The sequence below is a fragment of the Python bivittatus genome, unplaced genomic scaffold (genome assembly GCF_059951505.1).
Source record: "Python bivittatus isolate LINGU-HERP-01145 unplaced genomic scaffold, Pbiv_v1 ctg000700_np1212, whole genome shotgun sequence".
Lineage (NCBI taxonomy): Eukaryota > Metazoa > Chordata > Lepidosauria > Squamata > Pythonidae > Python > Python bivittatus.
This window is the reverse complement of record NW_028277098.1, coordinates 40,688,984-40,705,528: the sequence shown is the minus strand read 5'-3', so window position 1 is coordinate 40,705,528 and position 16,545 is coordinate 40,688,984. Positions and strand designations below refer to the sequence as shown.

The window sequence follows — 16,545 nt, the reverse complement described above, 5'->3', positions numbered from 1 at the left end:
GGCTGGGTCTGGGCTTCACAATGCAGGAAAAAAAAAGTAAAAAGTAGTCCTTCAGCCATGGCACACCAACAAGCTGTCTTGGCTGCACCCGCGGATCACAACTGCCCGGGAATTGCAGGGAAAGGATCCAGCGGAACTGAGCCAAACTGCAGTCTGACTTTGCCACCCTGCTCCTCCATTTGCCTCTTTTCCCCTCTTCCCAACCCTCATTCACCTGTTGGGTTTTTCCAGGATAAAAGCAGCAGCGCCCCCACCCCCAACCTTGTCGTTAGTCTAAGTCTGCAAGCAATGGCTTCCTCCCTTAAAAAACTGCTGCTGCCAAAGGAAAACCCAAGGAAATGAGGCAAACATGAATGGGACTCTGAGCTCCATGCTTCCTCCTCCCCCATCCAACCCTCTGATTTGGAAGAAAGACCTCAAAGAGAGTTCGGGCTTCAGGTTCCTCTCAGCCAACGAACACATGACCAGAGCAAATGCAGCCTCCCATTCGGGGCTCTGCTCCCGCAAGGATTGCCACCACCACTGCCTTCTTGGTCTCTTCATCCAAGGGGAGAGCGCCTGTCCCTAAAAGGCCACAATAGGGTGTGGATTCAACTTTTGCAAGATGCTTCTCTTTGGTGCCTTTTTTCACTGTGAGAAAAAAAGTAAAAAGCAGCCTCTGAGCTGCGACGCACTGAAAAACCCCTTTGGGCTTTGCGCTGCGCTGCAGGTCGGGCTGCTTTTTACTTATTTTCTGCAGGGTGAAGTGCAGCCTCAGCCTCTGGGGCTGCCTTTTGTTCCCCCCCCCCAGCTCAAAGCCCAGCCCCAAACTGGCCCAGCAGCCAAGCTGGGCACACCTCGTCAGCAGTGGAAGCAAGAAGATGGCTAATGTCAGCTGGGGCGGTGGAGTGCAGAGCAGCAGGGGGCCAAAAGGGCATAAATGGGGGGGAGATAGGTGGGGGGAATTGAAGCTCTCCTGCGATCATATGTGTGGGCAGCTGCCAAGCACCTGAATTTTTATCATGTGACCGCGGGGGCAGCCATGCTGCAATGGCTGTAACTTCAGGCACGGGTCATAAGTCCCTTCATTCCCCACCGCTGTAACTTCAAACTTCTAATAGCAAAGAGAATCATACAGAATGTGTGTGTAAATATACATACATACATATACATACATACATATACATACACACATATGAGTGCGCATTCCTTACATCATATGCGATTACTTGTGCACACCTTCCTTGCTGCTTTTGTTAAGGTTGAATATTAATGATTTCCAAAAACTGTCTATGCCGTTTGTGGTTGGCAGGGTAGGCACAATTCTGCCAATTGTTCTCTGGGGCAAGGTCAAACTTTCCAACAGTTTGGGAAGTGGGCCCAGGAAGGAAAATCACCTAAGAAATTTCAGCTGAGTACTTCCCAGAGGCCTCTTGCTCCAATTCCCCCTTATTTTCATATTTTTTTAGAAGTAAAAATTATATAGCCAAGTTTTGATAATACAAGTTGAATTCATTCTTAGAATATGGGGTTTTTTATTCACTTGTCAGTATGAAATAAGTACTTTGAGGCAGTTTATTCATATAGAGAGAATGAATTAGGACAAATTGTAGAACAAATATATAGAGAAATACTGAAATAATTGAGACTGAAAAGCTTGTAGCTGGATGGAGTTGAAATTCTCATAAAGAAAGAGTTAAGAAGTTTATAGAACAAAATGCCATCTACAATTGATGCATAGTTGTGTAGAAGCAAGGCAGAAAGTGGAAAAGATGAAATGTGTGTCCTCAAATTGTAAAGCAGATTCTCCCCCCTCTTGTATTTGTGTGGCAACACCACACACAAAAGTATGCAAGGGGTAGAGCTTGTGTCAGGACATCATGATGGACGTCTCATCATTTGGAAGTGTTGACTTTTGGGAAATGCACCTGAGGCAAGTATGGAGAAGCATGGTGGATGGTGTTGGTGTAAACTAGATTAAGGTGTATTTTTTCTTCTTATCCCGTGCTCTAATTTCTTTGGCTACTTATTTCTTATCCCTTTTCTACACTTGCAGAATGCTGCTTACCCCAAGGGGTATGTAAGTGCGAGTTTTTTAAAGGTGAGAATGGAATCAGTTGTCTCTCAGGCTTTCTGCTCCCCTTCCCACTCTTAGTTCTGAAAAAAAAAAAAAAAATTAACCCGTGCCACAAAGTTCTGTTATTTGGCCACCATATTTTGGTAGAGAGATCTCAAGGAACTGCAAAAGGGATGCTGAGGACTGCACAGGTCCTTGGCTGCCCATCTCTGCTTGTCCCAGATCTAACCATAATAAATCAGAATCAAGTGTAAGACTTTGTGGTCCTTTAATATACCTATTATATATTTTCACTGAGAAGGATTGCTCAAAGTCAGTGACATTTACACTAGGATGAACTCCTTTACGTTTTTTCCCATAGAGGCCACTTTAATTTAACAAGCGAGCTATTCTCCTCCTCAGATTCTTTTGGGATGCAGCCAATTTTAGTTCCACGTAGATGGCACTAGTTCTGCATGACAAGCTAAAAGCATCACTTGAATAAGTGGACATGTCATGGCTGAATCAGCTGGACCCCTTTGCTGGATTTTTCTTTTGTTGTTTTTAAAGGCGAGTGAATATTAAAGTGTCTCATGTTATTAAGTATTAAGATGACTCTGGACCCTGCGATTTACTTGCTCAGGTTAACTAAAGATGTAGTGTTGCCCGGCTCATGTTTTACGTCTGGTAAATAAATGGTTACCGTGGCAACTGCCTGGGAAGGTGGGAGGTCATTGGTATTATAGTACCTACATTTTCTTTAAACAAAACACAAGCCAAGCAAATTCCTCAGCCAGACTTTAGGCAAGAATAAAGGAAAAGGAAACATTTCAGACAGCTTTTTCCTTTGGTAAACTTGCTTTTCATTTCACAGGGTGAGAGAAATCTTTCAAAAAATGAGATGTCAGCCATGAAAAAGAGATGCCATAAGCGAAGGTTCCGCTGTAAGAAGGCCTCTGTCTCAAACAACTGTCTGAATGAGAAACAAATAGTTATTTACCTACAATTTATTATATAGCTAAGTTAAGATTACTGTTAGATATACGTGTTGGAGAATCACTCCTAAAATATTAAAATGACCAAATTAGAAGCTTGCTTTTATACTGAGTTTGTATTTCTTTGTCCTGCAGACAGACTTATTCTGTATATTATACATATCTTATGGTATAATTTTTCTGGTAACCCAATGTAAGCACAAACTTTTAGGAATGTTAGCATTGCTTGGACTATTTTCATCTTCTTCTCTGGAAATAAGACATGCACTAGGCAGTACATGATTCCCTTTCCTTGCTTGCTGACTCCACGTATTGGTAGAAAAGCCTCCATAGGTTTAACAAAATTGGTTGGATATGTATATTATTTTTGTTTGCTGTCTCGGATCTTATAAGACAGTATAATCATAATATCAATTCTCATATTTTGCTAAAATGTCTGAGGTTCAGGACCAGGACAGAGGTATATGCTGTATATGCCTTCCATGCTTATGATGTGGAAAAGTTAAAAAAACAAAAATGGGGATTTTGTTCCCCTCAAGTATTAATATTTAAGAGATCTTGACTATCACATGCCAATGGGTAATCCATTTATAAAGAAATTTACAAAGCTATCTTTTTTAAAACTTAGACCAGTGTTTCTTAAACTTTTTTCTCTCAAAACCCCTTTCCATTTTTAAAAATTATGGAGGATCTCAAAAGAGCTTTTGTTTGTATGGGTTGTATATATCAATATTTACCATATTAAAAATTAAAATTGATGCATTTACTGCCACTACCACTTCTCACAATTGTTTGATGGGATTTTAATATTATATTATTTTTCAACATAAGCTGCCAAATAATTTTAATTCCGCAACCTCTGAGAGGTTCTTGGGGGATCTCCAGGGGTCTTCAGACCACACTTTGAGAAACACTGACATAGACTTCTTGTCCCTTACGCCCAGTTTGTTTGTCCTGATTAATATATATGTATGTTTTAAAATAAACTGCAGTATTATTTCCATTTGCTAAATAAAAAAAAAGGTTGTTTCAGTGTAGAGACATAGAAAACTAAGGATTGTTTCAGCATTGTAAGCATTTGATTTTTTTTCCCCTTGTTTTTGCTCAGGAAATGAAGTTCTCCCTCCAGGAACTCCAGTTGGAAATGGACTAACATCAGAAGCTGCAAAAGATCTTGGGCTTTCTAAGGGGATTGCTGTAGCTGCCTCTCTTATTGATGCACATGCTGGAGGACTAGGTATTCTAAGATATAACAGTTGGTTTTGCCATGAAGGTGCTTGAGCTGTAAAAACTGCATCATAGTATAGGATCATTCTGTATTTTAAGTTAGATTGACCAAACAGATATAGTGATCTCATGTATAGACTATTGTAGTCCATTCCACATGGCGCTGCCTTTGAAGAAAACTCAGAAGTTCCACCTGGTCAAAATATGGCAGCTCTTCTGATAGCAGCATTACACCTATGCTGTGGTCACTGCACTGATTACAGGTTGCTTCCAATTCAGAGAGTTAATTATCATCTTTATGTGGTACCTACAAAACTGTCTTTCCTGCCCAAACTTGTCTTGTCCTGTGTGATCTCTGAGGGAGGGCTTGCTGAGGGTCACTATCCCATGGAAAATGAGAGAGGTTGGCACTCAATCAGGGGTCCTTTTCAATGGTCCTCCCAGTCCTTTAGAACATCTTGGCTCCTGAGATAAGGAATGCCACTAACCTCTTGGCCTACAATAAAACCTAGAAAACATGTCTATTCTACAGAGTGTATGGATGTCAATGATACTAGGACTACCTTATCTTAGTGAGATTAGACTGATAGGTTGCTGCTTTTACTGGTTGTTGTTGTTCTTGATTGTAAACCACCTCATGTCCTTTTGTGGAAGTGGGTAGGTTATAGACGATTGTATAAATAAATAAATAGACAAATAAACCTATTAAATATGGCTTATGGCAGGGAAGGCATTGAAGAAACTATTAAGAGGGAAAATATTTATTGATTTTATTACATCAATTTGTTTACAACCTCATAAAAGACTGTAGGCAGCCTACATCTAGTAAAACCCCAAAAAACATTATATTACACAGAAACTTCCATAAATAACATCTTACATCTCTTCTATTGGTATTACATCTCTAATTATATGGCACCTTCTGCTCGGAAAGTTGTATAAACAGTTCTACAGAAGAGGATATGAAAAAAGTATAGTATTGATAAGCTATGCTAGACAATGTAGCTAATAGATTGAAGAAAATTTGAGAATATCCTGTCTATATGATAGTTTTTCAGAGCAATCCCATTGCTGCTGTTGTCTGTTCCTGTGATACTGCTCAATAACGGCACTCCATCTTCTCTTTGATTATAATACATTGCCAGTTAATACTTCCTACAGTGCAAATGTTTTTCTTGTTAGGATGTACATGTGCTACTGAAATAATGGGGGGAAAAACAGATTGCTCCACTGTGTCATTTGCTTCATAAACTATTTTCAGTACATTCTTCAGCTTTTATCCAGTACAGATACAACCTGAAACAGATCTTTTTTTCCCCCCTTCCACTGACTCGCATGACTCCAGATCTGATCTGGCATATGAAGCAGATTTGGTCTATACAGTTAAAATCCTGTCGTACTAGCAGATGTCTGTTCCCATACATTATAGATCTTTGTGTCTAAAGTACAGTTTCACAGCCATGCTCATTACATGTCTAATAATTTATTTCATATCACATTGCTCCTAGAAATATCTTGATGGTCAAATGAAAATTTTAATCTGCTTTGAAATAGAAATAATTCATTAGGGCAAGTTAGTTGGATAGAGAATAAATAGCAAGTAATTCAGCTGACATGTAATTTATCTTTAAATATTCTCTTTGAAAAATAGAAAATTCTGCTTTTCTAGATAACTAGTATGAGGCTTAACCTATCTGCCTCTCTGGAAAATGGACTTGAAAACAGGGAGAGTTTTTCATTCTTATTTGATAAATTCAAATGAATTCCAGACATCCAAAGGATAAACATTATTCCTCCTTTCTTTAGTCAATTCAGTGTTGTCTCTAAGTGGATTCATTGTTCAATTTCCACCCATAAACTAGAGAGGAATACTTTAAAACACTGTTTCCCTTGTTTATACATAATTCAAGGTTGAAAGGAAAATCTGAGAGAATCCTCTAAGGACCTGTAGTTCTCCCCCTCTCTTTATCTACTTACCAGTAGTTTTCTAAACTATCGCTTCTTTGCTTCCTATCTATTTATTTTGTAGCTTATTGTGGAGACAGTAATTACAAAGCAAAAAAGAGGATAGGGAGATTTCATTCCTTAGTGATTCATTTAATGCTCAAGAAAACTTAGACAATTTAGTTTTCCCCTTGGCTTGGTGTATGTGAGTAGCTCTTTGAAAAATGAAATGTTCTACTTATCTTAGATATTTGTGGGTGAAGAATTTTTTTTCCCACTTTTCTTTTGATTTAAGAGCAGAGGCTGCTGCTGTATAGATTCAGCAAGTTGTTTCTATATACAATTGCCTACTATTTTTACTACACAGATGGTACCCAGTTGTGTACAATATTGGCACAAAATTGATTTGAGGACCTATTGCTCTGATTATTTTTCCCTTTTTAAAGAAAGACACATTGTGTAACTGGTTCTTCATGCAATTAGTCCCTCTTTTCAGTCTGAATCGCTGCACTTAAGAGGCTACTTGCATTTTGGTAGTCAGGAATTCTACTTTACAGAATTAAGTTTTATCTCATTTTAATGTGTGCTAGGTCCTCATTCCCTAGTGATTAGGAATACAGCTGTCTTCTCTTTAGGATTAATGCCTGTAAGAAAGAAAGTTTACAATTAAAAATCAGTGTCCCATTGTACTATATGGGATGTAAGCATATGAGAGTTAAATTATGGGAATTTTCTCAAATAGAAATTCAAAATTGCAGAATGTGAAGCTTCTTCATAAATTAATATCAATTGAAGGATTAATAAAAAGCTTCATTGTTAGTATCTTCATCCAAAATGTGATCTCAGCAAAGGATAGATTTTGTACAAACACAAATTTATGTGAAGTTTATATACACGCTAACTAGTTGATAGAGAAACTGTAATAGGAGAAGTCAGTGCAAATGAGGCTGCTTGATTTGAAATATCATAGATGAACTTAGGTTTTGAATATTTAAGAGATGAAAATATTTGCCCACAGTAGACTCAAAAGATACTCTCCCTGTAAAGACGCATTAAATATTTTAATATGCATTTCACTTAAAATCCAGCATCATTCCATTTTCAAAATGTTTGGTATTAAAAACAGAGAAACGTATATGTATGTGCATGTGTTTCTTTCAGAGATGAAAGATGCCATGTTAGGGCTACAAAAGCTTCTTATTAACGTTTTCTTTTTCAAAGTTCAGTACTGACATTCAGTTACTTTAAAAAAAGTAATTATAAAAGATCAACACTCACTTCTGATATGGTTTGGAAGTTGTTTGGATTCTGGCTTAAGTTAAATGTTGAAATTAAAGTAGGGTTATGCTTAGAATTTCTTAGAACCTGTACTGTTTCTTGAAGTGTTAAGACTGAATCCAGTTATAACTCAGTTGTGATAAAAACAACAGAAAACAATGTAATAGTTTAGTTGCTATTTATGTACAGTCCACCTCTTTTGGCAGCACTTATGGACAAACCTTATGCAGGTCTATTCAATATAAAATCCCACTTTATTCAGTCAGAGTTTATCCAAAGAATAAATAGGATTGCAAGTTGAATGTTTAATAACCCCAGTCTGATTATTCAGGAAGGACTGCAATTGTAGTTTGTTGATAGTACTGCCTTCAAAAGTGGAGACTGTGTTCAGAAATGTTTTGTCTTGTTTCTTCTAACGGTACTCACAGTCAATTCACATAAAGAAAGTAAACAATAATCTTCATCAAAGCTTTAGTGAATGTTTAGATATTATTTACAGTTAAATGGACTAGTCATGTCTTAACTCAAATTGAAATTCAGAATCAGTAAGAACAAATGAAGGGTCTCTTCAGACTGGAATAAAGATTCAACTAATTCAGCATTTTCCTTCCCACAGTGACCAGATAGGATATCTAACTCATAAACAAGGCATGAAGACAATAGTTTTCTTCAGCTGTTTGGTTTGCAACTGGCATTTACTGCCTAGAAATGCCATACAAGCATGGTGGCTGATAGCCACACATAGAGCATCTTCCAAGAATTGTCTCTAATTTAAAAAAAAATTATTCTGGAAGCCACTGAAACAGAGGGTACAAGAGGAGATTATAAGTGCTTTTGATAATGCAGAATATCCTTTTAAAGCTATCTGTTAGGCTTCATACAAGCACAGCTGTAAATCTCAGCTCTCCAGACATTTAATCCCTTATTCAGGAATCAGCGTACTTGGCAGAATACTCACAGACTTGACTCAGCAGGATTAGTCTGTTTATTGCAGACAAGAGCGAAGGCACATTCACACAGAAATCTGCCCATTGTAGGACACCGAAATCAAATTCAGTATATGGGCCTATGTTCCAGGGTTTAAATGCTAGGCTTTTTCCTCTCTTGGCTATTCTTTTGATGCCCTTGGAAGGCACCTGATCTACACTAACATAACAATTATCTTTAGCTCAGGAACGTCTGGTTCCTACCTTGCAGCCTTATTAATTCAATTATAAGCCAGCAGACCTTTCTACATCTATGCTGTTTACAGTAGCATATCCTATAATATAGTTATGCGTTACATAAACAGCTATTTTCCTTTGTGCTGTCAGTAGTTTCCATAAAGGAAGAGTAGAACCCCTTCTTCTGCTTTCTGATTTTCTAAATTCAAAAGCACCCAATGATTTAGCTTGATAGTGTGGTTGCCTACATAAATTAGAAGGAGGAAAGTGCCAAAGAAGAATTCAGCACTTCCATATTGCCTCACTATTTTTTATTTTGAAATCCTGCAGACATACTAATACATATACTTTCTACAACCACATCTGAAGCTGGGGACCTTTTATCTCCTATAGGCCTGTGGTATGTCTAACCATAAATCCTAATTGATTCTGTTTGTTCTCATCCTATTGTTTCATCCTATTGTTTAGCAGACTTTTGAATATATTTTCCAAGAACAAGAAAATAGAGATACAGGCTCTTTTTTGTATTTGGCAGATTTCTCAACAGATATCACTTAAAAGTTTTGTTTTGCCTGAAAGGCCAGTTTTCTTTCTTCTTTGTACCAGGCATGATTGGAGCCAATGTGAAAGGACATAACTTGCCCTGTGAAAATCAGCCAATTACTTCCCGATTGGCTGTAATATGTGGGACATCATCATGCCACATGGCGGTAAGTTTGGGGTAGTAAGTTGCCAATTGCGCCTTTTAACACCTTTAATTTTTTTTATCCTCTGTTTTGAATTGTTGTGAGGATTTTGAAGGTATCTCTATTGTTACCCTCACAGGTTTATATATCATCATGAATTTGCCATAAAGAAGCAGCTGTAATAGAAAATCAATACTGTGGAAAAGGCACAAAATATAAAAGCAAAGTTAAAAATTATTCTACTCTGACTTTAACTGGGCATTATGAAATTATAGCTGGAGACTTGGGCCTTGAATAACCGTTGATGAGCATGACGCTACTCTATAATGGAATATTCAGTGTTTTTAGAAAAGCCCCTTAGACCTTCATTTCTCCCACCTCCTTACTCAATCAATATAAATCTATCTTTCTTTGAGAGCTCTAATGATCTATAGAATTTTGAGACAGATTGTGGCTCCAAAAGAGGCAGGATAAGCCATTTTTGCTTCCATAATTTTTCTCAGTGAATTAGTGTGAAAGCTTTCCCCTGGAGTTGTAATTACAGCTTAGAGTGTCTCTTTTTAAAATTAATATTGTTAAGCCTGAAATCATTCAATTTTTGTGACTACCTTTTTTATCATTTTTGATTCATTTAGAAATTATTTATGTCAACTCAATCATTATGTGAAATTTGATAAAATTGATATATGAAGCAAAAATGGATTTGTATATGCATTCTTTACCAATTATAGTGTAAACCTTTTCGTATTTTTTATATAAATTAAATTTGTAGTATAAATTAGAGTTGTATAAGTTGGTTTTTGTAAGCATACATATATGTGTATGCATGCATATGGGAAATAACTGTGATGTAATAATGTATTACTTGCAACAATATTCTAGTAACTTAGCATTCAGTTATAAAGAAGAGAATTTTGATCCAGCTGTTTAGATGTATGTGTTTTAGCATGAATTATAGTTCCTAGCAAAGGAGAAATTGAGTCTACTTGTGCCCTAGATAGTTTTGTGGTGGTGGGAAATTCTTCTGAACTCAATTTGAAATAAACCCAGCCCAAATAAATCCATCTGGAATCATTTTGTGGTCTTATCCCTTTTTCAGTTTCCATCTTTCCTTTCTTATGGTCCTATCTCAAACTTATGAGAAGCAGTAAGCAGGAGAGCTGGTAACACTGAAGTCTTGGACTTAAAGCTTGAGTCTTCTTTTAAGTATACTAGCAAGAAACAAAGGCAAAATGTTTTCAGTATTTAAAAATATTATGTATTGCTCTTAAAATCTATGTAGTTGCTAAGAGTCAACACCAAACATCGAATTGGTGGCACATAATCATCATAATGAATTACTGTTAAAGGAAGTTGTTTTGTAGGAAAAGTTATCTTGTAGAAGAAGAAAAAAAAACCCTCAATGACATGTGTTATATCATCTTATAATTAGCATTGTGTGAGAATTGCTATTGGTAAGCTTACTGACTTGTTGCTCTTGGTGGGCCTGTAGAAAAGAATTGCATTGTCAGAGCAGGCAGTGTGATTTCATTCATTCATTCATTCATTCATTCATTCATTCATTCATTCATTCATTCATCGTATTTATATAGCTACCCATCTCACAGATTTGTGACTCTGGGCAGCATACAATAAAAAAGTCAATCATAAAAACTAACAATTAAAAATTCAACAATTAAAACACAATCAAAGTTGCTAATAAGTAGCAGAGAGAGTTATTGTTATGATCAATAAAACCATCTTACTAACTGTAGTGGAATGTGAGAATGACCTTGGAAGATATGGGGAGGAGGTGCTGCCTAGGGAACAATCTGATAAAAGGAGGAGGAGCCCCCAGTTGAGTAATGGACAGAGAAAGAAACTTAGAAAGGACCCACCCTAACTGATCAGGCAGTAAATAGGGATGGTGGGAGATTTGTACTTTCAGACTTACAAGATTCTGTTACTGTAGCCTATCAATAAAGTAGAAGTGGCTCATCTGGTCATGTTTTCTATCTGGTTTACCTGGAGGACTGACACTAATTCCCCATAGGCTGGAGACCCCCAAGCCTGTTGGCACAACCATGTTTTAAGGGACTTTCTGAAGGATATTAGGGATGGGGCTAGTCTCACCTCAGGGGGAATGATGTTCCACAGGGCGGTTGCCATGGCAGAAAAGGCACGCCTCCTGGGTCCCGTCAGATGAAACTTCTTAGCGGATGGGGCCCATAGCATACCTCTTCTGCTGGACCTAATGGATGGGCAGATATAATCAGAGAGAGGTGGTCCCTCAAATAACCCAGCCCCATTCCATGAAGGTGTGATGGACTGGAATGGAGGAAGGGGGGTGAAAATGGTGCTCTCGTCTCCAGAGCAACGCTCTGGAGACAAGCAGAGAAAGCTGGCGCATCCCTAAACATTCCAGAAGATAGTGAATAGCTGTGCCTGGGAACTAGTGGTCAGTCTGAGAAAATTTCTGTAAACAGGCGCTGCCTAATAAACCTTGCTGATTGAACCTGCATGGTCTCCAGGAGTTCTTTGGGCTAGGCCTGACAGAAGGGCTTTAAAGGTCAACACCAACACCTTGAATTGCACCCAGAAGCAAACTGGTAACCAGTGCAGCTTCCAGAGCAGAGGTGTAATGTGTGCTGCTTTAGGAGCACACATTACTGCCCATGGTGCCGCATTTTGCACCAGCTGAAGCTTCCAAATACTCTTCAAGGGCAGCCCCATGTAGAGCATGTTGCAGTAGACTACCTGGGAAGTGACCAGGGCATGAGTGACTGTGAGCAGAGCCTCCCGGTCCAGAAACAGGCATAACTGGCACACAACATGAAGCTGTGCAAAGGCCTTCCTAGCCATGACTACCACCTGCTCTTTGAGCAGGAGTCTCAAGTCTAGAAGAAACCCCAGATTGCACACTGGGTCTGTTTGGGGCAGTGCAACTCCATCTAGTACCAAAGATAGAATGGTCCCTGAACTGGAGGGCCCCAAAACCCAAAGCCACCCAGTCTTGCTAACATTCAGTTGAAGCCTGTTGGTCCCCATCCTGGCCCCTACAGCCTCCTGGCACTGGGATAGGGCATCACCAGCATCCCTTAATTCGCCAGGGTCAGAAAGATATAATTGGGTATCATCAGCATACTGATGATATCACACCCCATGGCAACGTATGATCTCCCCCAGCTGCTTCATGTAGATGTTAAAAAGGAGAGCTAAGAGCACTGACCCCTCTGGAACCTTACAAAGTGATTGAGTAGGTGGTCACACAGCAGCTTCAGAGAGGGCTGGGATCTCTCCTTCCCAATCACCACTGACTGAGACTACTTCAGAGAAAGGAGGAGAACCAGCACAATACATTTCTGCCCACCCCTAATCCCCAGAGCTGGTCCAGAAGGATACCATGGTTGATGGTATCCAAGGCTGCTGAGAGGTCAAGAAGAGCAAGGTTGGATACACTACCTCCGTCTGCTCATGTCAGAGATCATCTAAAAGCACAACCAATGCCATTTCCATCCCATACCCAGGCCTGAATCCTGACTGAAAGAGGTCTAGATAATCCGCTTCATCCAGAGCTCTCTGAAGCTGCTGTGTGACCACCTACTCAATCACCTTCCTCAAAAAGGGGAGGTGAGATACTGGGAAAAAATTGTCCAAGATGCTGAGATCCAGCAATGGTTTCCTGAGGGGGTGAACCAACACCTTAAGAAGCAGAGGAACAACCCCCTCACTCTAGGAAGAATTCAGCACCACTAGAACCCACCCCCACGACACCCCCTGGGTAGCTTTAACTAGCCAGGAGAGGCATGGATCTAAAGAGCAGGTGGCTGAGTTCACAGTCCTAAGAAGTCCTGTCTACTTCCTCAGGCACAAGAGGTTCCTAAGGCACAACAGGTTATGCTGATATCTCCCTAAAGTGAGACTGAATTAAGCTGTTGCTATCCTCGTCTATGTTCTTAATTTGCTTACATACTTTAGATGTTACTAGAAGTAGAATAAGAAGACATATTGCAATAAGTCTACATCATGATTAGCAAACTTACACATTGATCCCAAAATGAATCTTTCCTCAATACCTGCTTACACTGATCGATTCTCATGATATAAAGAAAGAATAGAGTGAACAAGCAACAGCAGCACAGATGCAAGCAGACAGATTTCCTAGATTTCAAGCATTAATGTGGACCTTGATTTTGCTGAAGGGTATAGCATGTGGACTGGTGGATTAAGATTGTCTTTTTAGAATTAATACACTGTATGTATTAATGCCTTCTGAGCTGCAAAAGCCTTCTGATAGCATGCTTGTCCTTTTGGTTAGTTCAGCCAAGCTGCTTTGGTTCTCCACACTTGGCATTGGAATAGCATGGCAACTAAGAATGAAGTATATGGAAGTCTGTAAGTCATTATTTATTTTCACTATTAGTTGGCCTTAGTTTGCAAGTGTGTTTGGAAAGAAGAGGCTTTTTTCTCAGGGCCAAGAAATAGAGACCCTAGTTCCATGACAAATGTTGACTGGTAGATCATTTATATTTATATTTATATATTGCTTATATAAGCTTATTTCCTGGTCTCTGTGTATCTAATGTAGAGTTAGATTTGCTTGAATCAAAATCAGTGTTAGAACAAAACAAGCAATTTTTGAACAATGAGCTAGAGATTGAACTGGAAACTCTTAGGATCTGTAAAGCAATATCACATCTATATAACATGATATTTCAAGTCCCAGAGTTCCTGCAGATACTTTTGTACATAAGAAAGGGGAAAAATAGGATGATGTAGGCAACACAGTGATGTCCCAGACTTCTGGAGAACACTAAGCTGGCTCCTTGCACAACAGAATATAGCAGTAGCCTGGAATAGAAGGTAAAGCACCTTAATAACCACAAACATTGAGGTCCCTGGTATCAGTATAGACCCTAAAACGTATCTGGCTAAATTAATTGGACCTTTGGTCTCTGGAGTCCAGTCACAGCATTTCAAAGAACAAGGTCTAAAGGGCAATTTTCAGTCATGCATAATTAATGTATGTAATATATGGCTGGCTATCAATACAATCTAGGTAATCAGAAATGTAAATAATGTAAAGAGAACTAAGGTAAGTAAAAAGGCACTTGTCAGTCATGCAGCTTTTCAAAAAAGATGAAGGATGTAAGAAAAAGTGGAGTAAATGTATTAGTTTATAATATAAATTAGTGTAAATTAATGATTTCATTTATATTATTAATTAGTGTAATTAATTAGTCCCATAAAAATTATCAAAGGTACTGGCTGACCTTGAACAAGTTACTCTGATCATACATCTGTGAGTTACAGCATTGTTAGAAGATAATGTGAAGAACGTGTTTATTTGAGTTTTTGCCCATGAAAAGCAATAGTAGAGTGAAGTGTTATTAAACAATAGTAATACAATGCAGTTCTTTTTGGACTTGTGCAAGGTTGGAATTTTTTAATAATAATTTTTATTAAAGATCACAATTAGAAGACATAAAAACTAATACAAATTACAAAAAATATAAGAATAAAAAGAAAAAAGAAAAGGTGTAAAAAAAAAATAAGAAAATTTTTAAAAGAAAGTATATAAAAAAGTAACTTCTCACTTCATCACAAGTATAAACAATTTTAGTAATTTATCACCATCTCTTAAAGTACAACAGATACTTTCTTCATCCCATATCTCATCTCTTAACTATAAACAAAATCCAAAAGCCTTATCATTCATTCTTTACCAGCAAAAATCCATTAAGGTTTACCAGAAATAACTACATTGGAATTGACTTACTGTAAGACCTTGGTGAAGAAAAGATCTTGGTTTCTTTGTTGTTCACTGAGGGACAGGAAGCTACGTTTTCTCTTACGTTTTGAAGTCTATTTTTTGTGATCTCTAATCTCTCTATGATCATCTGTTGCTCCACGGAGGATAAGGTTCCAAAAGAGCAAAAGAGATCTGCTTCTATTGAAATTTCCTGCTGATCAGTTTTTTATGGCCGGTGAGTTCAACACCAGAATTGGAGATAACATCCATGATCAGCTTATAAAGTCTGGTTTTGACGGTGAAGAGCTTCTACTGCCGATCTTGTGCTTACCCCATTCATCTAGCGATGTGGTGTTTAATACCACAGGAGATAAGATGTTAGACTTTTGCATCATGCATAATTTTATAGTTTTAAATGGTTTATGTCTTTTTCCAGCTTCAAAGGGGTTTACTTTCAGATCTGTCCAAGGCCAAAGTGTGATTGTCTATGTCATTTGTTCATCCAATTTACTGCTAGATATTACCTCTTTCAATATTGAAATTCGTACCGAAAGCGACCATCTACCTCTGGTTACCGTTCTAAATTGCAACCTGTTGAATTTCAAACAAGTATCATCTTCTGACGGTCGAGACTCAGAGAATATTTTTAAAAGAATTAGCTGGTCTACAGCCCTAGAAAGGGAATTTTATACGTTACTTGGGTCGAAACCAATGATTAGGTTGCGATCAGAGCTAAGTAATTCAAACCCAATTGAAGAAGCTCTCACTACTTAGTCTTGTTTAATTAGTAACTGTAGCTCTAAAGCCAAACTGGCAGAGTCAGTGGCCTTAAAACCCACCACTTGGTTTGACCAGAAGTGTTATAGCAGGAAAAAGAGATTAAGAGCTATGTTCAAAGAATTATGCCAGTCTGGGGACCCTAGTAATTATAATGAATTTTTAAAATATAAGAAAAGTTTTCAAGATCTTATATCTAAGAAAAAGAAATTATACTTTCAAGGTAAATGGGATCAGCTGCACAGGGCTATAAAAACTAATGATAGCAAAGCCTTTTGGAGATTAAGGTCGAGTAATCCCAAAGGCAAACTTTCTTTTGACGATCCTGCAATTTCTCCCCAGCAATGCATGGTACATTTTTCAACATTATACGATGCCCCATTAGCATCCTATAGTGAGGTCAATGACCCTACCTCTACAGACTTACCATTGTGGCCCCCAGTGAGCATAGACGAAATTACAGAGTTAATTGCTGATTTAAAAATAGGGAAATCGCCCGGTCCAGACGGGCTTCCTGCCAAGCTATTTAAAAAACATATTAACTATTGGGCCCAGCCACTGGCTACCTTGTTTACACTCATTGACTATTATGGTATAGTGCCAAATGCTTGGCTTAATTCAATAATAATCCCAATTTATAAGAAAGGAGGGATTGATCAGCCTAGTAATTTTCAATCTATCAGTCTCATCAATTCTGGGCAAGCTTTAT

At 38.2% G+C, this 16,545-nt stretch overlaps 1 protein-coding gene across 11 annotated transcripts in view; it reads left to right on the top strand.

Moving 5' to 3' along the window:
* FGGY (FGGY carbohydrate kinase domain containing) overlaps window positions 1–16,545 on the top strand; it is a 304,303-nt gene that overhangs the window by 198,393 nt on the left and 89,365 nt on the right. For all 11 annotated transcript variants that reach the window (XM_088153195.1, XM_088153186.1, XM_088153193.1 and 8 more), the window contains 2 exons: window positions 4,139–4,267; window positions 9,249–9,352. In XM_088153195.1, coding sequence (XP_088009321.1) covers window positions 4,139–4,267; window positions 9,249–9,352 — 233 coding nt within the window. The remainder of the gene's footprint in view (window positions 1–4,138; window positions 4,268–9,248; window positions 9,353–16,545) is intronic.